The 23,613-nt window shown below is 34.7% G+C and overlaps 1 protein-coding gene across 2 annotated transcripts in view; it reads left to right on the forward strand.

Moving 5' to 3' along the window:
• The first annotated feature begins 516 nt into the window (after positions 1–516).
• Positions 517–23,613, forward strand: part of SUZ12 (SUZ12 polycomb repressive complex 2 subunit) — a 38,654-nt gene continuing 15,557 nt past the window's right edge. The window contains exons 1-8 of one of the 2 annotated variants that reach the window (XM_006184900.2): positions 517–1,042; positions 3,356–3,402; positions 3,487–3,551; positions 7,384–7,452; positions 16,128–16,177; positions 19,865–19,950; positions 21,575–21,806; positions 23,240–23,333. In XM_006184900.2, coding sequence (XP_006184962.2) covers positions 769–1,042; positions 3,356–3,402; positions 3,487–3,551; positions 7,384–7,452; positions 16,128–16,177; positions 19,865–19,950; positions 21,575–21,806; positions 23,240–23,333 — 917 coding nt within the window. In that variant the 5' untranslated portion in view covers positions 517–768. The remainder of the gene's footprint in view (positions 1,043–3,355; positions 3,403–3,486; positions 3,552–7,383; positions 7,453–16,127; positions 16,178–19,864; positions 19,951–21,574; positions 21,807–23,239; positions 23,334–23,613) is intronic. The other variant, XM_032457676.1, reaches the window with a different exon arrangement.

Raw genomic sequence — 23,613 nt, forward strand, 5'->3', positions numbered from 1 at the left:
GGGTGGCTCGAGGCACGTGGCGACGAGGGGACCGGGGACGCGATCCCCGCCCCACGAGCCCTCAGATGGGCAGCGACCCGACCAACCCCCTGGCAGGCCCCTTCCTGGGAAGTTAGAGACTCGAAGAGCGGTCGTGGATTTCAGTTCATTTAACAGGCCCCTCGCCCCCCACCCCCATTCCTCAGAGACCCGCCTCTCCTCAGGGGTCCTGTATCCCCCCGGGGGTGGCGACTGACGACGCTCAGAAGGCGAGAAACCGCTCCCTAAGCCGCTCGCTGGGTCCCTCTCTCCCCACAATGCACCGGGGCCAGCAGGAAGGCCGCTCCGACCCCTAATTTTCCCGCGAATTCAGTTCAAAGAGGCGGCCGGGCCCGCGATCGGCAGCGCGCACGGGCCAACCAAGCCGCGCCTCCGCGAGAAGCGCCTCCGCGTGACTGACGGGGGAATCCGCGGGCCAACGGGCTGGGCGGCCGGGCGGCGCGCGCTCCCGCCGGCCAATCAGGGCGCCGGGCGGGGGAAGTGGGCGGAGCGAGGCCAGGCTAGGGTGAGCGGTCTCCCGAGCAGAGCGGGGCTCTCTGGAGGAGACACTTTTTTTTACCTCCCTCCTTCCCTCCTCTCCTCCTCCCTTCCCTTCCCCTCTCCTCCCCTCTCTCCTCCTTCCCCCCTCGGTCCGCCGGAGCCTGCTGGGGCGAGCGGTTGGTATTGCAGGCGCTTACTCTCCGGGGCCGCCCGGCGGGTAGCTGGCGGGGGGAGGAGGCAGGAACCGCGATGGCGCCTCAGAAGCACGGCGGTGGGGGAGGGGGCGGCTCGGGGCCCAGCGCGGGGTCCGGGGGAGGCGGCTTCGGGGGTTCGGCGGCGGTGGCGGCGGCGACGGCGTCGGGCGGCAAATCCGGCGGCGGGGGCTGTGGAGGCGGCGGCAGTTACTCGGCCTCCTCCTCCTCCTCCGCGGCGGCAGCGGCGGGGGCCGCGGTGTTACCGGTGAAGAAGCCGAAAATGGAGCACGTCCAGGCTGACCACGAGCTTTTCCTCCAGGCCTTTGAGAGTAAGTGCGTTTCAGGCTCTGAAGGCAGGAACCCCCACTCTTCCAGCCTCAGGGGGCCAGGACACTCGTGCTGGGTTCCCCTTCCTCCCCGGGAGTCGATTTGATTCGGGAGTGGAGGGCGAAATTGAGGGGGCCGGTCCCTCTTCGTGGGTTACGGCTCCAGGGGCCCTAAGTCTAGGGCCTTCTGGGGGAGGTGGGCTAGGGGGTCCAGGTGAGGTTCTTGCTTCCCGGAAGATTTACAGGCGAGCGGAGGCAGTGGGGCCCCACGTTAAGAGCAGGCTTCTTTTAGATGAGGAGGTCACAGTTGGACTGTACAGTTGGGTCTGCAGTCACATCCCAGGATTAGTTCTTGATTTCTTTCATGCCTTCCGTACTCAAGAAGTGCAAGGGTGTCGGTTGTAGGTTTGAAGGAGCAAAATTAAGCTCTAGAAGAGAGGAGTGCAGTAAAATCGACGAAATTGTAATTAATCTGAAATGTCTTCGCACCAACTTGGTGCTGCTTGTTAACATGGCACCTTTTGATGCTCTGAACCTTTCAAATTTGTCTACCCATTTCGTGGATACGTAAACTGAGACAGGCAGTGTGTAAGCATCTCACTTCTCTCGAGACGATCTCAGAAGTCAGCCCGTCGTACTTGTTTTAATTTCGGGCCATTTTTCTTATGTCACTTTCTGTTTTTAAGGTCTGTTTCGAGGGCTTAAAACTACCGCTTAATTTGGAAAGGAGGGCAAGGTGTCTGGAAACGAACAATAGAATTTATAAGAAACATCATGATTATAAGTAATGTGAACTGTTCTTTAGTGAATATTACCTGCTGATTGTTTTCCTTTTTGCGTTTGTGTGGATATTGTCGTTTGAATGATATTTAGTAGCTAAATACCTTACAGAAACTTGAATAAACTCATCCCTACCACCCAATGTCTTTACAATTTTCCGTGGCATATGTTAAGGGCATGGTATCAGCTGTTCTTGGAAAGATGTATTACATTGTTTAATACCCTTCTTTCATTCTAATTAATGCTTCATGAAATTCTAATTGGAATTTAATACAAGGAATTTCAGTTTTTATTGAAATGAATATTGAATCTGCTTGAGAGAGAGTCACATTATTCTTGCTTTTGCTTAATATACTTTGAAAAATCTGGAGAGGCTTTAAATTGGAAATATGGTGAAGAACTGAAGGACAGAGATGACGATAAACCTACATATTTGTAGCCCTTCTAAAATATCTCATCTCCTTTTAGTTTATTTGAAACTAAAACTAAACTAACTGAAGACTAAGTGGAAAATTTTAAAATTCTTTCTAAATGTTAAGACAAATCTTCCAAGAAAGTTTTAGCTATTCTGCTTTCTGATGAGTCTACTTTGGAGAGCTGAACTGTCATTAAGAGTTAGATTTGATCACAAAACAACTTGATTCTTCTCTAATGTTGATCTTGGTTTCAGAGAAGTTTAAGTGCTTTGATGTATTAACTAATATAGTTAGTCATATTAGGTCTTTTTGATACTGCTTTATTTAAAGAAACGTGATTCTGAGGTACTATAGTATTTGTATATAAAATATTTTCTATGTATAACTTAAGTCCCTTATAACAAGTTTTAACTAAACAACATTAAAAACACTTTGGGAATCTATTATTTTAAAAATAGATGTTGAGGTAGTATTTACATATTGAGATAATATTTACATTGAGCCAAACAGGTAGAAACTTCAACTATAACTAGACACAGTCATTAAAAATTTTAGCTACAATTTGTGTCTTAGATTTCTTTCAATACTGACTTCCATCACATCTGAATTAGAATGTCTATCTAGGTAACGGTTTTATCCTGTTTTGGCTGACTAATGTACAAACTTTTGAAAAGGCCAGTTAAAAAGTGAAAATCTCATTTTGTTATTTGGCATCAATAAGTAGTTCTTTTTCTGAATCCAGCTACCTCATTTCAGCTACTTTTTGGAAGGAGATGGGTTATAAATAGTTTAAATTAGCTAAGTTAAATGAATATAGCGACTTTTCAGTTCTGCATACAGACCAGTTTAAAAATAGCTACCTTAGAAATTCAAGGCTTAAGAACAAGATTGTAGAAAACTTTAAAGATGTTGATGCATTTTGTGAATGTATGCTGTAGATTGAATTTCTTTTGATGTAATTGTACATAGTAATTTTCTTGAAGTAGATATTCAGTACGTGATTCTGTATCAGGTGATTGGGTTATATAGGTTATAACACGGGCTGGGTTGGTATTTTCTTGACAACTTAAGTAATGAGTAAATATAGGTGATATTTGGATTTTGTTTTCCTGTTACCTAGAACCAACGCAGATCTATAGATTTCTTCGAACTCGAAATCTTATAGCGGTAAGTGAGCAACAAAATTCATCAGTATTATTTTTTTCCTAGCATTTCACCTATTTAATTTTAATATTTTAACTTTTTTTATAGCCAATATTTTTGCATAGAACTCTTACTTACATGTCTCATCGAAACTCCAGAACAAACATCAAAAGGTACATTTTATGAATCTTATTTCAAGTTGATCAAACCATGTTAAAAATTTGTTTTAAAGTTCTATTTCTAATGAAGGATTAAATATGAAAACTGAGGTAAAAGAGTGACTGATTGAATTGGTTGCAAAGTGATTTTTAATAATACCATTTTTGTAAATCCTGGTTTATTGCCAGTTTTTTCCTAATAGAAATGGTTTGGTAGTGAAGTAAGTGATTTTACTGACTTATGTTTTTACTCTGTGTTAATAGTTATTTTCAATTTTGGTAGAAGTTGAGAATGTAAATATTTTTACTAAAGGACTCAGGGGAACCATCTTTGATACATAAATTTATATGTTCTAACAGTAATGAATTCCCTTCTATGATGATAGATTCAGAAAGTCTCATTTTATATCTCTGGTGGTGGTCTTATTAAAGGGGAAATACTTTTGAAGTCAGTAGAATGAATGTCCTTAAAAAATTCTTAATCATCCAGTCTTAAAGTGGAGTCTGGAGGTGTCGGGGAGCTTATTTTTGGTTTGTAACATTTAGCCATATGTAATTATGGAATGCTAGTTTCTTGTTCTGCACACATGATTATTTATTGAGCATATCAAGTGAATAACTTTAAATTTAAAGGAGAGAACTTCTGCTAAGAATTTGGTATTGTTACAGTCTTGACTTAGTAAAACTGTTAAGCTATTATAGTAAACTTTGAAACTAGACTCCTTTGGAGATTCCTACTGTTTACTAAGTAAGCATTATGTTTTCTATAACAAGACATAGTTTACCTTTGTAGATATATCTAGGTGTATTTTGAAGGATTGAAACGTTTAAACTATTTGTCTTCTGGTAATCTTTCTGAATCTAAAGAGAGCAAGCATTGCATTAAATGGGTGAAACCTGCCAAGTGCCTAAATAGCTAAGAAGAAGGTGATAGATTAGGCAGCAGAATAAAATACTGAATGTTTTGAACTATGCCAAGCAAGGTTCAGGAAACTTTTTCTGTAAAGGACCAGATAGTAAATATTCTAGGCTTTGTGGTACAGGAAACAGAATTGAGGATATTCGGTAGCATGTATGTACTTATACAAAAAAAGAAAACAAATGTTCACAGATTTCTAATTGAAGAAATTCACAATATAATATTTGAGTACAATGTTTTATAATACAGGCCTACTAGTGAGAAATGTGGGGTTCTTTTTATTTTTGCAGGGTTGGGGGGTAACATTTAGCTTAATTGGGATTTAGAGTTAGTGTTCTCCATCATCATATCAATTGCAAATTTTTATCTGTAAAAACCATCCTTAGCTCATGGGCTGTACAAAAACAGACAGCAGGCTAGATTTGACCCAGTCTGTAATTTGCAGACCCTTAATTTATTCTACAAAACTAGGAGAATTTGATTAAGTAGTAAAGTTTTTCCTTTAGTATTTTTAATATAGAGGATCACTTATCTAGAATGCTGCCTGATTTTAATTTAAAAGTGATAAAGTGTTCTCCAAAAAAATTTGAGTTATTCCATAAGTGAATTTAAAATATATACATTTAATCTCTAAATTCATCACTTTCACACCATGTTTATTAGACTATTTGACTGTCTCGTTGTAAGATACATTTCTGTTGTCTGCTAATGGGTGGAGGCAATTTTAAAAGCTCGGTAGTAGAAATGAACTTTCTTAATTTATTGCTCTTTAGGTAAAAACTTGTCTTTGGGACAGTTTTGAAGCAGTTTGCCATCCAAGAAACATACACATTCCATTTAATTTATTTTCATACAAAAATGCATTAGGATCACTTAATTCTTTTGTTGTATGCCTTGCCTATGTAAGACATTAAGACTGATTTTTAACAAATTGTACCACAACTTGTATCTTCAAATGAGTTGTCATTTTTGGAGTAGTTGGTGCTTTTGGAAGGTAGTTAATTTAGCCCAGTGATTGTGGTCTTTGCTTAAAATGCTTTGGAACTCCTTTTGTACTGTTACAACAACATAATATTCATTGTTGGAATAAAATCACTCTTTTTGAGGTTATACACAAGGTGTAACAATTCTGGTATATTTGTTAAACTCACCTTTTACTTTTGTTGCATTTCATGGAAGTATTCAAATTCTGTAGGTTGACACTAGTGCAGTGGAAATACTGGTGAGGAGAAGGGCATCTTTTATTGACTCCATTATACTAGGTTACATGTAAGCTGTTTCTGAATCCTCTCCCCAAAATTTCCTGAAGTTGAATATTTAGAATATTCTCCTTTTTGATAAACTTTTGATAACTATTTCCCTTGTTAAATCTGAGCTATAGTAGCAGTACCTTTGTAAAGAACAGAATTAACTGATGTTGGGAGGTGGGGCTGCTTTTGTGTAGTTGCTTTTATAGTTTGTTTTGTTTTTCCTAAGAAATGCTGAGTTGCCTGTATGATCTTAACCTATTTCAAATGTTTGTTAATATTCACTTTTCCTGTGTACAACTCCATAATGTTGGAAAAGATGAAACTTGTGACCTACAGTCTGAACTTTTCTTCCTACATACAGGATTTCTTCTTACTCTACAGAAAAATAAACATATTGTTCTTAAAAGTTTTCAGTAACTTTACAACCCTTCTCAGTAGTACATTTCAGTATTTATACTGAAAAGGTCTTTGTAACTGGCCTAAAAGAATCCTCAATTTTTCATCTTTCTTCTCTTATCTGTGGAGATTGAAAATGTATTGCCATCCTTCATAAAGAACTTCTTACTGTGCTTTATTAGATGTAAGTTTAATATTGATGTTTTTGGTAACTCTAAAGGTAAAGAAAGAAGCTTTTTTAAAAAAGATCTTTTGTTAATGGAGGCTATTTATTCACCTGAAATAGAGATTGTATCAATTCTGCTCTTTCTATCAGTATTTTATGGCAATATATTTACAGTAACATTTCTCTACTGATTATTTTTATAGTAATAGAATATAATAGCTATTTTTGAGGAATGAGCATGTTAGTAATTTCTAGTATCTGAATTCAGTCTTTACAAATTAATGTGAAATAGGTGAATCTTTTCAAGTTCTAAATTTGAAGAGAATATATGAGTATAGATGGAAATATTTGATTCCAGTTAACATGTTATATTTGGGTCTAGATTTTCAGCCACTAGGACATAATAGATCACTTTAAAAAGTAAGATGAGATTGTTTTAGAATCCATTCATTCTAAAATTGCTTGGTGGGGGTGTGGTTATTAATTTAAGTTTCTACTTTGGAAAATCACTTTTTTCTCTTAAACTTGTCAAGTTAAAAGCTGATAATGTTAAAATTTTATTTTTTTTAGCTTTTATTAACTTCATACATTTTGTACTTTCATACTTGTCAGTGTCCTTAATAGAAGTATGAATGTTTAAAAGTATACATAATTTGCATTTGTTTGGCTCGAGTCCAACAGATGCTTGAATACCTACCAAATAAAAGGCAGTATGCCAAGCACATGTGGTTTTGCTTGAAGAAAGCCAGTCTCTGCCCTTCAGGAGCTTATAATCTAGTAGAAATAAAGTATTTATTCAAGTTTCACATTTAGGAGACGTTAAGTGTCAAAATAAAAATAAACCAAGTGCCGTAGGTAGGGAGAAATCACTCTGGTTTGGGAATAATTACAAAAGGTTTCGTGGAAAAGTTAGCATTTGAGATGGGACGTGAAGGCTTGTCTGCTGTATTTTAACATACACTGTCTCAGTATTTTTTTTTATGGCTAACGATCCATAATTTATCTTATTAAAAATAAAATCAGATTTCCATCTTGCCTATTGCAGTGACAATAAAGTGTAACCTGTTTGTTTTTCCCAGTTGAGAAGTGATTATTTTGTTTATCTGTTTCTTCCAGGAAAACATTTAAAGTTGATGATATGTTATCAAAAGTAGAGAAAATGAAAGGAGAGCAAGAATCTCATAGGTAAGATAACTTATCAGTTTGACATTAAGTGACATAACTTGAGGAAAGAGGAAAAATTATAGTGATCATTTTCCTAGTAATTATCTCAATATTGTAAGGAGTTAGAGGGAACCTAAGAGGTCAGTTGGCCCAAACCTGTACACAAATCAGGGTTACTTCTTCTGTACTTCCCTGGCAGAGAATCAATCCTTAAGCCTTATCTTTTTCATCTCCAGTGCTGGAAACTCATTGTTTTCTAAGGCAGTTCTGTTCATCATTGTTTTTCTCTATTACAAACTGCCTGCTTGTTGAATCAAAGTTACTCTAACTTCTGCAGTTGGTATTAATCCTTCTGCCTCATCTAAGGAAGAATGGAGACTCATTTTTATGGTATACTTACTATATACTGGGTGTTATGCTTAACAATATCGCACCTTTTCTAAGTAAGCATCTTCAAATATGAGAGAAGCTTTTTTTTTTCCATCTTGTCCTTCCTCTTATTTACATCCTTCAGATGAAATATTCCTAACTTTATTTTATATTTGAAATACGTTTATCACGTGATAGTTTCAGAAACCTGGCCCTTTGGACAGAATCTTATTTTGTATGTTTTCAAATGTAGCACTGTGAAACTAATCCCTGAATATTCTGACTCACCTATTATCTGCCTGGGCTAGACAGTATGCTTCCATTCCTAGACAGTATGCTTCCATTTATTATTTGATGTGTAAACTAAAAAAAGTTGAATATTACTCTAAAGAGAAATAGAAACTTGGGTGGTATTTGTTTATTCATTGACTACTTTTAGGGAGAGTATAAAACTAAAAATATTAGATTTTTTTTTAATGGAATAGGAAAAATTGCCACATGGATTTTTCTTTTTCTCTTGAAATTTTAAATCATGTATTACCAATTTAGATAGGATATACACAATTTAATGATGCATAATTTATAGTTTTTCATTTTTGTGATTGGTATAAGATGTCATTTCTGTAGTTGCTTTCAAATTTGGCTTTTCAACTATTTGTTACTTGAATTTTTAAAATCACATTTAAAAATTTTTGTATCTTGCAATCTTGTCGGACTGAAGTATAGTTTATATTTCCGTATCTAGGCAATTCTGACTTGTAAATAAGCTTTGATAGTATATTCTAGAAGCTGAGATCCCAAATCTTTACTTAATCTATTACTGCCCAGAATGCCTTACAATATGAGTATATATGGACTAAACTGGGTACCCTCTAGGGTATCCCCAGTGTATGCACACTCTGTTCTTTGCTTGCATTTCTCTTCCTTTGTCTGTTCGCCTACACTAGCCAGAGCTCTTGGGATCCTCAGGGTCTTTTTTACTTAAGTATAAGCTATAATCAGAACTTGATCTGACATCCTCACTTCTTTTCTCCTGAACACCTTAATACTTTGCCCTCCAAGTCTTTAGGGGCTAATGTGAGAAGGAAGAATAAACCAAGAAGAAGAAAACTTGACCCTTCATCTTCCCCATCAAGGTTTTACCTTCATCACTACTAAATCCTACCACTATCTCATTATGACGTTGGTTTTGATAAATACTATAGAACTTCCCTTAGAGTATGTGTTGTGAGGAAGGTAGATTATACTGATCCGTTCTCTGAATAATCATTCATCCAATAAGTATGTTCCTTTTGACCCAGTGGGCTCAACAGCTAGGCCACTACTACAACAGGGCTGTTGTTAGTCAATTCATAGAAACATCGGAAGGTTGTATGGAATTCCTGCTTATAATTTTAAATAACAACTTTTTCAGTCTTTAGGATCCAGCTGGGACCAGTGAGTTGGCCATTTCAACCCCCCCAAGATCTTTTTTTTTTTTTAAACAGACCTAACTCTGTTGGAGCTGACCATGCTTACTTAATACCCAACGAGGCACTTTAGGCCCAGAGGTATTGAGTTACTGTAGTAGGTGCTTCGACTCCCCTAAGATCTTTATGAATGTCTCATTGTTGCTCCCAGAGTCACTAAACTTAATTGGGAAATTGCTTCATTTTAAGTTTACCCCCAAGGCCCTATATTACTAAATTCATTCAATGTATTTCTCATCTCAAATGAGGCATAATTCTGTTGTTCTCCTAAACTTATCACATAGGATTGTAAGAAGTTCCCTAGACACCGGTATATAATGCCAGCACTATAAAACTTCTCTTGTAAAACCTGTGGTCAAATTCTCTTATGAGAGAACAAAATAAATCTTTGTTATTCCATGACATTAAGTAACAGAAGTTAAGCTCTTAAATCATGTACAAAGAAAGTCTCCATCTATGTTTTTATTCTGTACCATCTCAAACATAGTGATCTTGTTCAGTTTAATTGGATCCTGGATCTGTTCGACAGCTGCAGTCTGGGAGTCTTCTACTGGAGCTCATGTTCTTTAAGTAGTTCCACAGTTGTAATGTATATGTCCACTCTCAAACCCAATGTATTTCATCCTCCAAAGTTCTAGGAGACTGTAAGATACCCAAAAATACCGTAGTGCTACAGCCCAAAAGTTAGAACAATCAAATACCTAGCCTATTTATGACAGTTGTAGTGGCTTAGAAATGAAACCAAATTCCCAGCATTGTCTGCACAAACTGTAGTTGGTGTTTCGGGATTTTTTTTTTTTTTTAATACTCTACTTGTCACAAATAATGGCAGCAATTTATTAGGGGAAGGAGCTGAGAGAAAGAAATATGGGACATTTCATGGTTTTCACTTCTTTACGGTGTCAGTCAATTCATGACCAGACTGCAAGATCAGAATTGCATTTGTAACCCTAAAACTCAACAATAATGCTCACCATCTGTGAAGATTGTTTCTTTTCTTGAACAGTGGCTTCTGAAAACTCCACAACAATTAGCAAATTTTAGAAATTCGTAGTGGTCATGTCTATAGTCTCCCAAGTTTTTCCTGATGTTTCTACTTGCTTTTTTTGGTGTGGTTACGTGTGTTTAAAATACATTTATTTTCTTTTTAGAGTATCTGATATAATGCCTTATATTCTATCCTCTCCGTCTCTTGCATCTGGCATGCCAATTTTTTGTGGGTTTTAAATTTATTTTGAGTTTTGATGAAGCACAGTGGTTTATTGGAGTAAATCTGATCTCTTTGTAGTTTTCCATTCTAGCAGGATCCCAGAGGTCTCTTGGGCTGTTAATCCTACGAATTTTGAAATTCTTTAGCCATAACTCCTGACTTCTAGGTGCATCTCCACTGACTGAAAGGCAGCATGAAAAGATTTCCAAATTGGAATGGCTTCCAAAAGTATGTCGTATCGTAAAATTAGAAGCACTTCCACTTAATCATTTTCTACTCCTGTTCCACTGTTAGTAGCTGGAGAAATCCCCTCAAAAGATATTTTCAAGCTTATGTTTTAGGTAGGTTGATAAAGTAAAGTGCCTTTCATCACTTTTTTTTGTTGTTGTTTTTGAATAGTAATCTTTCGAATTAGTAGTCTTCCTATTCTTACCTTTTTGTAGTATAACAAAATCTGAATCTATTTTTTTCTGGAATTCCCATTTCCTTAGTGTACCATGCCACAGAGAATGTACTGAGTCCTGGGGGATATGATGAAGACCTTGTCTTTATGGAGCTAATTGGAAATTAGAAGAAAAAGACATAATTGTATAATAAATATAAGTGCTGGGAAGGAAAAGTACACATAGGGAAACCGGGGGTTTATAAAAGCAGGAGAATCAACTCTTGAGATGTTTGAGATGTTGGATTTGGGAATAGTGATGTTCAATGAGGGCTTTGCTGAAGAAAGGAACTAAGATTTGGGAGCTGAGTATAGGAGTAAAATGGGGAAAGAGGGTGAGCAAATAGGCGAGATTCTAAAGGGAATGTTACACATAACATCATTTGAGGCCAGAGTAGCTGAGTAGAGAGTAGGGAGAGTGACATTTGATGAGGCTGCGACAGATGGTCATGACCAGATAATGCAGAGCTTTTTAGACTGTTTAAGATACTGGTCTTTGTCCTAAGAAAGCCATAAATTAATGTATCTATTAATGTAATAAATATATATAAGTATATTGCATTAATAGTGTTTCCCCAGCCTTCTCTTTTGTGTATTTAGCTGCATTTTTAAAACTTCAGGCCGCTTGCTTCTTGTGTTGATTGTGTCTTTCCCACCATAAGATCTGATGTCTTCCTCCCCTTTCTCTTTTTTTTTTTTTTTTAAAACAACCCTGTCTTGACTATAAGTTTTGAAGTTATTTTCAAATCAGCACCTTTTCAAACTTATTTTAGTTGTTCCTTTTTCAGAACCTGGGCCATAAATTTCTTTGTATGTATCTACTTCTGAAGGTATCATTCACCAGTGAAGGCCTTATCATTCACCACCGAACATAAAAGATTCTTAAAATCTAAGTGTTTAAGAACAAATTTTTTAAATGTTCCTTCTTGTATAATCTTTGGGTTTACAATAATTTCTTTTTATTTTGTCTATAATATTGCTGGAAGGTGATTTCACTTATATGTAATGGACTCCCGTGCCTCATTCAACTTTATCTTCTCACTACAAAGGTCTGAACCTCAAAAGAGACACTGGATTCCAGAATAATGGACTTGACGCAGTCACCAGTTCCTCAGCTTTATATGTCATAGCATTAAATGTAATAGTGTAGATGCCAAATAACTTATCAAATTTGTCTTGTTTTGAGGTGATACAGCCATGGTCCTAGAAATGAAGCCTTATTCCTGCACTGTCAAATTAATGTATACAAATTAGAAGCACTGTCTTAGTCTCTTTCCTGCATAAAAATGTTGGTCCCTCAGAGGGTACTGGCTATTCTTAAAATTTGAGTTTCCTGCATGAACCTCATCTCAAAATGTTAGTCTGTTAAGAATTTAAATTTACTTAAACTCACTCTGTGAACTACTTTAGAATTGTCAGATGCTTGTGCTTGGAACCTCATCCCCAGATTTCACATTCCCCCTCTAGTTTCCCATTGCTATCTTGCTTGCTTCCTAAGAAGATTCAGATAGGGAACACACAAAGATGAACCAAATTCTTATCTGGTATCTCATCCTGATCGTCTAAGCTAGATCCTGGGCTGTTTAAGACCAAATAGGTCAGATCAGTCCTACATATTTCTTTCTTCCCCACTTCTGATCCAGCTTAACCAGTTAAGATGTGGATACAGTAGCCACAAGAGGGAAGCGGGTAAATCAGGAAGGAAAAGAAAACTGACCTTTTTACTTGGACTAAGCCACCTGTGGGAGGGAACAACTAGGCCTCATTGTTACATTTTATTCTGGGTACCTATCAGAGAGTTTACTTTTAGGAGGGGGGGAGGGGAAATTGCATAGCAAATCACACTTCCAGAGTTATTTTTTTAAGTTGGTTAACTGAAATTTGAAATTCCTTTTCTCAATGTTGTAATGATGGCTGAATGTGCTTGCCATCTCATTTAATTTATAATGTACTGTTTAAAACTGTCTCAAACCATCCTGTGAAGGTGAAGGACCTTTTTATTTGTTTTTAATTTCCAGTATTTTGTGGATGAATACTTTTGTAAATATACTGACCACATACTTGGATGCTATGGCAATGCTTAATTTCTGTTAAGTGTTTGTAAAGTCTTATTCTCAATTTCTTACATGTTGTGGAATGGTAACACTTTCCCCAGTGATCTCAGTGTGCAGACCATGTTTTAAGGAATACTGAAATATTTTCTGGGGTAGATCAATGCAAGATATTTCTGTCATTTCACAGTTGGAACTTAGAATCACATTTCCTGTAAAAGCAATGTAAATAATATTATAGGTTCTATGGTATAATGGGTCCTGATCCCTGACCTTAAAAATCTTATTACTCTAGGGAGGACATTATTATCCTTATGAAAAGCATTTTTTAAAAAAACACCTTTATTGTGGTATAATACCTATATAGTAAACTACACATTTCAGATGTACAATTTGATGAGTTTTGATGTATACACCCGTGAAACCACCACAATCAAGATAGCTAGCATTTCCATCACTCCCCAAGAGGTGCAAATTTTGAACTCCTGATTTATCCTTTCCCACCCCCTTTCCCCTCTGGTAACCATAAGTTTGTTCTCTCTGTCTGTGAGTCTGTTTCTGTTTTGTAGATATGTTCATTTGTGTCTTTTTTTTTTTTTTTAAGAGTCCAAATATAAGCGATATATGGTATTTTTCTTTGTCTTTCTGGCTTACTTCACTTAGAATGACAATTTCCAGGTCCATCCATGTTGCTGCAAATGGCATTATTTTATTCTCGAAAAGCATTTTTTGAGTGCCTTTCTGTAAGACACTACTAGGTGCTAGGGACACTGATAATAGTAAGATGTCAGAAGAGAATGTATGTGAAAAAATTGTGACAAAAAAGTTGTAAATTCAAATGCTTATGAAGGAAGTTAAGCTCTGGGATGGTTGGGGATGGAGTCTTTGTGGAAGAAGGAGAAAGTGTTTTGATGGATTATTAATTTCTCAAAGCTTCACAATCTTGAGAGGTCATTTCCTCATTTTATAGATACTAGGTCACAGCTAATAACTGAATCCAGAATTCAAACTACGATTTTCTGGGTCTGTTTTATCATTCTATCCTACTTTCCTATATAAGGCTGTAGTGGAAATAAGAAGAAATGGGAGCGGTATTATTGACAGCAGTTAGACAAAAGATTTGGCAGTTGGGGACCGATTAGAAAATTTGGAGAAAGGAATGATGAATACAAAATGGTGTTTTAAGAAAATTTAACCTAGCCTTAGTATGTAGTTTTAACTGAAGCAACCAAGAGTAGGATAGATTGGTTGTGACTAATGGGTTATCTTCTAACATGTGGAAATTAGAATATTTCTCTCTTTCAGTTTTGTTCTGGAGTTTCACTAATTCTGCATTGTAAGGTTACATTTATGGAATAATTTTTATAGGAAAATACTAGTTATCTTTTAGTAAAATGGCATGTAGATTGTAGATACACTTTTTAAAAGTCAACTTGAGGCATAATTAACATTCAGTAAAATACACCCACCTTAAGTATATAGTTTGGGTTTTGACAAACGTATACACTTGTATAACCATAATCACAGTCAAGATACAGAACATTTTCATCAGCTTGAAAAAGTCCTTTGAGTTCCTTTATAGTTGATCCCCTTAATGTACTGTTTTTTGGAGGGGGGTGTGAATTATATGCAAATTCCCTCTTTTTAGTCACGTGACAGCTGTTACAATTAAGATAAGAAACCCTACAAATTCCTTCATGCCTTCTTTGTAGTCAACCCTCCCTCTCTTCATTCCTGATATGCTTTAAAAATATATCTGATTCATGTAATATATACACGAGAAAGCGAGTCATATACATGAATTACCTGTTTTAAAGAATCCCATTGTATACATTTTTATTTTCTTGATACTTAAGTTACAGTTGTTATTCTTAGTTTTTCCTTTATGTTTATGCTTTCTAACTCTGCTTGGACCCTTTTTCCCCAGTCATTTTGTTGTCTACTGATATCCTAGCATACTTTTCTTAGTCCTATTCTAGAAATGCCCTTCAAGGCCCCCATCCTGTATTTTTTTTTAGCATACACTTGCATAGATTACCTCACTAAGAAGACAGAGGCATCCTCACATCTTCGGTTGAAGTATCTCATTTACCTCGTATTTCTCTAAGAAAAAAGTCCTGGGCAAAGTTACAAAGCTAACCTATTTATAAAATGTCCTCATTTCCAATCATTACTTGCTCCTTAATGCTCTCTTGCCTCTAAGTCTTTGTATAACTCTTTTCCTCTGATTATAAGAATGCCTATATTATAAGCGTCATTTTTTAAAAGGCAAAAAACATATTCTTTATTGATCTTTATTACCCTTTAACCTCCATTTACTTTCATTCTTTACACTAGTAAATTTCTTGAGTAAGGGATCAGTACTGCTTCCCTTTTCCCAACATCTGTTCTCTGTAGCCCTCTATAACCTGATGTCTGTGGCAGAAACTATGTTCTGGAAAGTTAGGAATGGCTCCTGATCAGTGGCTCTTTTCCAGTTTAAAGGTGCTACAAAAGCCTGTTGATGTTTTTGTTTATTCTATCCCATCTTAAGTAGTTTTTCCTTTGTTACAGATATTTTTCAGAACAAAACGATCACCATAGTTTATGCTTCCTTTTCATTGCTTCTGAAATTAAAAGTGAAAATGACGTTGAAACAGTAAATTACAAATCTATAGATTTGTGATTGTGTATTTCAACCTTAATTGAAATAGGAAGTGATGGTTCTGCATCATTTGATAGGAGGATGAAATCCCATAGCTTGAAAATATTCAAACACTTTTGCATGGATTCAGTAACTCTTAACAAAATCTTCTTGAGGAGTAGAAAGGGAAACCTGCCCCCGTTTTGTAAGCAGAACACTAGAGCACAGTAAATTATCTTGCCTTTTATTGGTGGTCTGGTTTTTTTTCCTTCCTTACTACTTTGTATTTTTGTTTTTATTTGTGTGTGTGTGTTTTTAATATGTATAGCCACACTGTTTTGAATGTCATTTAACAGGGAAAGCATTAAGTCATGGGCCTGAAGAGAAGAATAAGACAGTAATTTAATTAATATAATAATTTATTTATAAATTAACTGAAGTAGCTTTGATTTCATTGTTATATTTTAAAGTTTAGGTTATTTTTTATTACAGAACATTAAAGTGATAAAAATTTTTTGTTTGTTCTGTTTAGCTTATCAGCTCATCTGCAGCTTACATTTACTGGTTTCTTCCACAAAAATGGTATGTACTTAAACATAATTGGCATTCTAACAACAAACAAAACATCTTTGTGAATGTAAAAAAAATTATTTTTTGTGTGTGTAAATTTATAAAATTATATTTAATGGACAAGATGTTGATTCTGATCATTTAATTTCTCTTTAGTGGACTTCTCGAGAAATTTCTGTTACTGCTTTATGTGGTCAATGATGGGAGGTGAATGATGTAATTTGCGACTTATTAAACTTTAAAAGTAGTAGTTTTAAATTTTAGTGTGTGTAGAAACATTCTGACAGTTTGAAATATGTAGGCCTGGTCCCTACAAGGACTCAGATATAGTAGGGTTCGGTGGAGCTTAGGAGTCTTCATTTTAATAAAGCAGCAAAGTGATTTAGAAGTAGGTCGTCTGAAGAATGAGTTTTAAGAAACTCTGCCTTATAAAAGCTTTTAAAAGTTGTAAATAGACCTTAAACATAAGATTGCACTCATAGCCTGGCTTCCTTATTATTTTCTTGCTATCCATTTGAGTTTTAAATAGATTCTTAAATTGTTAAATTAATCAGTGCTGTGTGGGATCATTTTTGAAGTTAAATGTTAGCTTCATCTGGCTCATCTCTAAATAGATAAATTCTTGGTCTTACCGCTAAACCATACCTTTTAGGGCTCTAACTATTGCTATTAAAAAAAGCTGTGTAATGTTATCTTACCCAACTCAGAACCATCATCTTTCCATAGATCACAGGTAGAATGCAATGGTAAAGTCTTTTAATGATTTCTTAGGTTTTTGTCATTTTTTATTTCCAATGGTTTTTGAACTTTACCAAGACTAATTATGAGAATTTTAATTAATTGCCTTAGAACATGGAATTAGGTGAAGAGTCTCCCGAGTAGAATCCTTTCTACATAAACATTCTTGAGTGTTTTTTCTAATAAAATAATGAAACACCTGAAACAGCCACTGTTACTAGTGGGGATATATCAATATGTTAGATATTATACAAAGAAAATGATATAGTCTTAAATGTTACTTCATTAAAAGAGGTGAAAGCACACTGAAGTTTTAATTGGTTTCAGCATGGATAAAATGCCACTAGGCTTGTCCGTCTTAAGTTTGTGTGTGAATCTTTTAATTATCATGCAATGGAATAAAAACCTTTGTAAGAAATAGGTCAGATTGGTCATCCTTCGTATTGTTCAATAAGAAACAAGATTTAATAATAAAATGATTATATTAGAATAGTTTGATAACTAATGAGGTTTTTAATGTAAGGAATTTGAAGCTTGGTCATATCTGTATTAGTAGATAATGTAACTTTTCTTCTAGTTTTGCCTAAGATCTAGTCTTTTGAGGGGGGGGTCCACTTTTTTTACATGGAAGTAACCTGAGTAGCACCTTCATGTGTTTTTTTTTTCCCCTAAATCATTTTTTCTAATCATTCATCATACTTGCTTTTCTGTGGTACTTACAAGGTGCATGGACTCTAATACTTTAGCAGATTATCATCTGAATTTTATAGGTTTCTTAGCCCTTTGCTGTCATGGACTTTATAAAACATATATAAAGTATTTGTCACTGAAATTAATGGATGTTAATTGAATATTTACTAATTAGTATTAAATAATATTTGATTAATTAATAGTAATAGAATTTACTTGAATTAATTAGTTGAAATTAATTTGAATGTGGTGTAATAAACTTTTTTCCCGTCTACATGACAAAAAAGTTCAAAAATTGCTTAAATTCACTTCGTTTTTATTTTTTATTTTTTGATATTATAAAGTAAATGAGAAAGTAAACTCTGTCGATACTTCTATTTCCAGAAAATAATTTCCCATTGTAACTTTGAAATTAGTGGAAGTTGGAAAGAAGCAGATATATTGCCTCTCTTGTCTGTTAAAGGTATACTTGTAGTTTTTTTTTTTTTTTAAAGAAATAGTATTTTTAAGAAACCAGGACGAAAAGCAACATCAGGATCCCTAAAATCTGATTATTCTTTTGTTTTTAAATGGAGGCTTTTTTTAGCAGTTACTACGTGAAACTACTTAGAATGAATATACAAAGATTATTAGGGTACTGTTTTCATGGTGAGTATTGTTCAGAGAATTTTTGTTACTGCATTTTAGACTTTTAGTTATTTTTTGTTACACTAAGTTATTTTTATCCTGAATATATGTAATTCAAGAGACTGACTTAGATGTATTTTATGTATACACCCTGAGTAAGAAGGATGTTTTTAAGTAGAAAAAAGTGATGTCTAAAATCTCAGAACAAAATTTATTTTATTTCTGTGTTTATGTATTTATCTCTAACATATATTATTGAAATTTAATGATGAATGAATGATTAAATATTTAAAGTTTTAGACTATTAGTTGAAATCGAGTAAAGACAAGTTGTAGGGGAGCATTGTGGAACCTTAATTTGCAGAAGCCTTTGTTAGTTAATTGATACAGAGAGTATTACTTAAACTTAAGATTCCTAAACTTTATAAACCAAGAGATTCCCCTAGGTGGTAAATAATATCTTGATTTTTGCTATCTCTTCTAGGCTTTAGAAAAATTCTAGGGGAAAGGTCAAAAAAGAGCTGTCTTTCTTATGAAATGATAATGTAATGTTTATATTATGTAACTTTTATGTTTAATATTTTTTCAAATTCACTTCTTAAATCCCTTTGGTTACAAATTTTGGTCAAATCAAAGAACTTTTTAGTTTAATATGTGTTCAAAATGAAATATGTAAAATAGTAACCAATTCAATTTAAATGTTTTGGGATTTTTTTTTTTTTGCTTTTTCACTCAGTTTTCATTTTTTTTGAGTTTTGTCCATGTTTACACACATAATTATACTTCATTCATTTGCATTGCTATTTAATAGTAATCCATTGTAGGAGTATACCACAATTTACTCACCCATTCTTTTGGTTATGGATATCTGCCTTGCTTCTAGAGTAAAATTCCTAACCTCAAGATAGGCTTACACAGTTTTTAAATATTTAGGGTAACCATATAATTTGTTGTCGAAACTCAGACACATTTGAGAGTGAAAGGAAATGGTGCTAATAATTACACCAGGACAACAGGCATAAACCATTTTTTATGTTACCCTATAAATACTGAATATTATCCTAGGATTTCTTAATCAGCCCCCTAAGGTGAAGACTGAGGCACTGAAATCCAATCCTGCTTAACTGATGGTTCACATTTCAGTGCCGTTAGCATCTGTAAATTTATCTTTAAGTAATTTTCCTAATAGATTTTGGGAGAAGGAAGAAAAATTTAAATGTTTATTTTTTGTGTTACTGCTCATGAATTTATTTCGTTTGTGCTTTCCACCAAGAAGCTTTAACTGTATTTGTCAAAGATACTTTTGACTAGAAGTTTATTCTTTTCTTATCATAAATGTTAAATCTATAGCAGAAGTAACTTTTTAGTATTAATTAAAATAACTAATTTTTAAAATTCATCTTATTTGAATAAAAAAAATCAATATGTAGGAAGGTGATTATAATTGAAAGGTTTATTTAAATGACTATTATATATAAAGGCTTTTAAAGCATTTGCTGCAAATTTGGAACTGATTTTGGGGAAAAGGAATGCGTGAATTTTTGAGAGAGCTTCATTAGAGGAAGTCTTTTTTGTTCGAAATTGACTTAGGAAAACGAGTACTTTTTTTAAAAAATAGATTTTAAAGTGTTGATTTTCTATTTAGATAAGCCATCACAAAATTCAGAAAATGAACAAAATTCTGTTACCCTGGAAGTCCTGCTTGTGAAAGTTTGCCACAAAAAAAGAAAGGTAACATGTAAAATGATATTGGTAGATTAAATGGAATATTTTTCATTGAATATGTTTATCTGTATGTATTATATTTTTAAACTTTAAAAGCTTTTCAATATGTTGATGGCTGAATTGTAAAACTGATAATCTCTTTTGTCAACCTCTCATATTTTCATGTTTTTTTTTTCTAGCTTGGCTACAGATATCTGCATAAAATATTTATGCTATAAGAGTCTTGACAGTGAAAGGAAAAAGCTATCTTTTAGCATCTTAGGACATAAATGCAATTGCTTCCCTGCCAGTCCAGTCTCTTAGCTTATTTTTTTAGCTATTTGTACACATTGAAATTTTAAATAAGGGTTAAGAGAAAGTTTTCCCAAAAGGATTATCTTGCAAGACCACTCTCAAAGAGATTCTGTTATTAATATTATCAGCCATTAACTTATTAATACACTGCTTCAAATTTTTATTTGTAAGGTGAAATCATTTCACCCTAGAAACAAGTATTACGGTTGTTAAATTTCTTGGGCAACCCACCAAAGCCACCAGACACACTTTTAAGTAGCCTCAAGTCCTTGGGTATTTTAAGAGTAGAAATGACCTGTATAGAGGTTCCTATTACTAATTAATGCTCTTCCAAAATCCTAGTAAGGTGATACAGTGCTTGAAAACTGCTAGAGCATTGGTATGCAGTAGACTAAGGTGATGGGAGACAGCAGGTGTAAGTATATGTTAAAAACTAAAGTTAATTAATATCACTCCCCACTCCCACCCAACTCCCCTAACAATTAGTGATATGAAAATTCTTCAAGATGTATTATTATTTGGGCAAAAAAATGTGAATATAATTATAGTATGTTCCTTTTTGTGTTTCAGAAAAATAATAGACATAAGTATTTTCTTCAAGGGATATACCCAACCAATAGCTAATATTAGTCATTTCTGGAATGTAAGACCTGGGCAGTGGGGGAGATGTGTAGTTTTCTCACTTTATACTCTTTTGTAGAGCAGAATTTTAAGACCATAAGCATGTATTCTGTTAGTTTTCAAAAAGCTACCTGAAATATGTACTATATTTTAATATTATGAAGGTCTTCTGCATCTTCCAATTTTTCAACGTTGCTCTTCCAGCATTATTCTAGTTATATAATTACCAACATTACTCATGATTAATATTACTTCTAATAAACAACATATTTAAATACATGGATTTACTATATCATAATGTTGACAGTGGACTTACTGTAATCATCTTTTTTTATTCTAATGATCCTATCAGTTATTTTGTTAAAATAGAATATTTAAGGGAAAGTATTAATTTACATGAGTGTAACATTTTAAGCATGGTTTTAATTAATTTATTTCTAATTTAAAACTTTAAAATAACATCAGCTAAATATTGGATGCACTGTCTCATTATTTTCATTATATTGAGGAAATTCTCAATTGTGTTAATATTTGAAGGATAGTTGATCCAATTTTTTTTGCTTCATCACAGTTTTCAGACCTGTGCTTAGAATTTTAGCATACCATTTCGCAATCGTGACTTTTACTGTATTTTCTGTAGCTGTGATTAGAGGTTTTATTGTAATTTTTATACTTGTATATGTGTAAGTAAGTATAATAATCTTTGCTTTTGCAGGATGTAAGTTGTCCAATAAGGCAAGTTCCTACAGGTAAAAAGCAGGTGCCTTTGAATCCTGACCTCAATCAAACAAAACCTGGAAATTTCCCGTCCCTTGCAGTTTCCAGTAATGAATTTGAACCTAGTAACAGCCATATGGTGAAGTCTTACTCATTGCTATTTAGAGTGACTCGTCCAGGAAGAAGAGAGTTTAATGGAATGATTAATGGAGAAACCAATGAAAATATTGGTAATTTTTATTTTAATAATTTTATTAGATTTTGTCATTAGAGATTAAAGTGATCAGTGATTGAACTAGTACATCTTCATAGTATTCATAATTGTACAAACTTTCTGAGTTATTTTAATAATTATTTAAATCTTTGCCTTTCCAAGGGGAAAAATGGTGCAGAACTAGAGATAATTGCATATGTTCTAATAGCATGGTTTTTATTTGCAAATCTCTTTTTTATTCCCCCTTTGTTTATGGGGAGGTAATTAGGTTTGTTTGTTTGTTTGTTTGTTTGTTTAAATGAGGTACTGGGGATTGAACCCAGCACCTCATACATGCTAAGCATGCACCCTACCACTGAGATATGCCCCCCCCCGTGCAAATCTCTAATAGTCTAAAGAGATAATTCATTTTATGGTAGATTGGCCTGGCTCTTAGACTACTGACTATTGTGCTGTACTAGGTATTTAACCTGTAAAGTTCTCATTATTGTGTGATAAAACATTTCATGTAGTAAAAATACATATATATTGAACACTGGATGGAAAGGACTAGTGTTTAAATTAGTCTCTCAGCACACAGTGAATTCATTTCCCCCATTCCTAACATTTTATTGTGAAAAATTTCAGTCAAAAGAACAGTCAGAACAGTCAAAAGAATTTGGTTGTGACCACATAAGTGTTCCCACCACTTAGATTCTGCAATTCATATTTTATTTCATATTTACCATGTATCTACCCTATCCTCCCAACAGTTCTGAATTCACCTGTGAGGTAATCATTCAAACAACATATAGGTGCTGGGGACGCAAAGATGATTAAAAAATCCAGTCCTGGGGGGAGGGTGTGGCTCAAGTGGTAGAGCACATGCTTAGCATGCGCAGGGTCCTGGGTTCAATCCCCAGTACCTCCTCTAAAAATAAATAAACAAAACCAAATTACCTTCCCCTAAAAAAAATAAATAAATAAATAAATAAATCCAGTCCTGTCTTCCAAAGGCTCACAACCTAGAGTACGGAGATAAATATACAATTTAACTGCGGCTAAATGCTATGTGGTACAATAGAGGTCTATGTGGAGTTTAGTAGAGAAGCACCTTGGAAGAAATAATCTCTGAGTCTTGAAGTATCCTTTGAAGTTCGGGAAAAGAAACCAGGAATGAGGAGGATTTTTTTTCTCCTTGCCTAGCAAGGAAAATCATTCTGAACAGAAAATGACATTTGCAAAAATGGTGGGGTTAATGACAATGAATGTCAAGAAGTAAGGATATACACATATGGTAAAAACATAAAATTGAAGAGTGTTAAGTCTGGTATCACTTTATTGCAACTTAAATATATTTGTACTTCATTTGGGATAAAGGTAGTATGTTATGTGAAGGGGCCATATATATCATAAATATGGTGTTTTTGCTTGAATATTTGATTCATGAGAAATGTTTGTCAAATTCAGATGTCAATGAAGAACTTCCAGCTAGAAGAAAACGAAATCGTGAAGATGGGGAAAAGACATTTGTTGCACAAATGACAGTATTTGATAAAAACAGGTAATGTTGATGGACAACCAAGGCTCCCATAATGAATTTTAAGAAATGTTTTTATTTTAAAGCAGCATGTAAGTGGTGATACTGTTTCTATGCCTTTGTTTCTCTTTATTATGGGTGAAAAAACATTTTCAAATACTAAATTTTTCTCTTTATCACATAGGAAGCAGTAAACACAGATGAGGAACTATTTGGTTCAGTTAAGATTGTTCATTTGACAAGTATTTTCTGAATGTCTGCTCTTTGTCAGACACTGTTCTAGGCAGTGAGAAGGCAACAAAAC

The sequence above is a fragment of the Camelus ferus genome, chromosome 16, assembly GCF_009834535.1.
Source record: "Camelus ferus isolate YT-003-E chromosome 16, BCGSAC_Cfer_1.0, whole genome shotgun sequence".
Lineage (NCBI taxonomy): Eukaryota > Metazoa > Chordata > Mammalia > Artiodactyla > Camelidae > Camelus > Camelus ferus.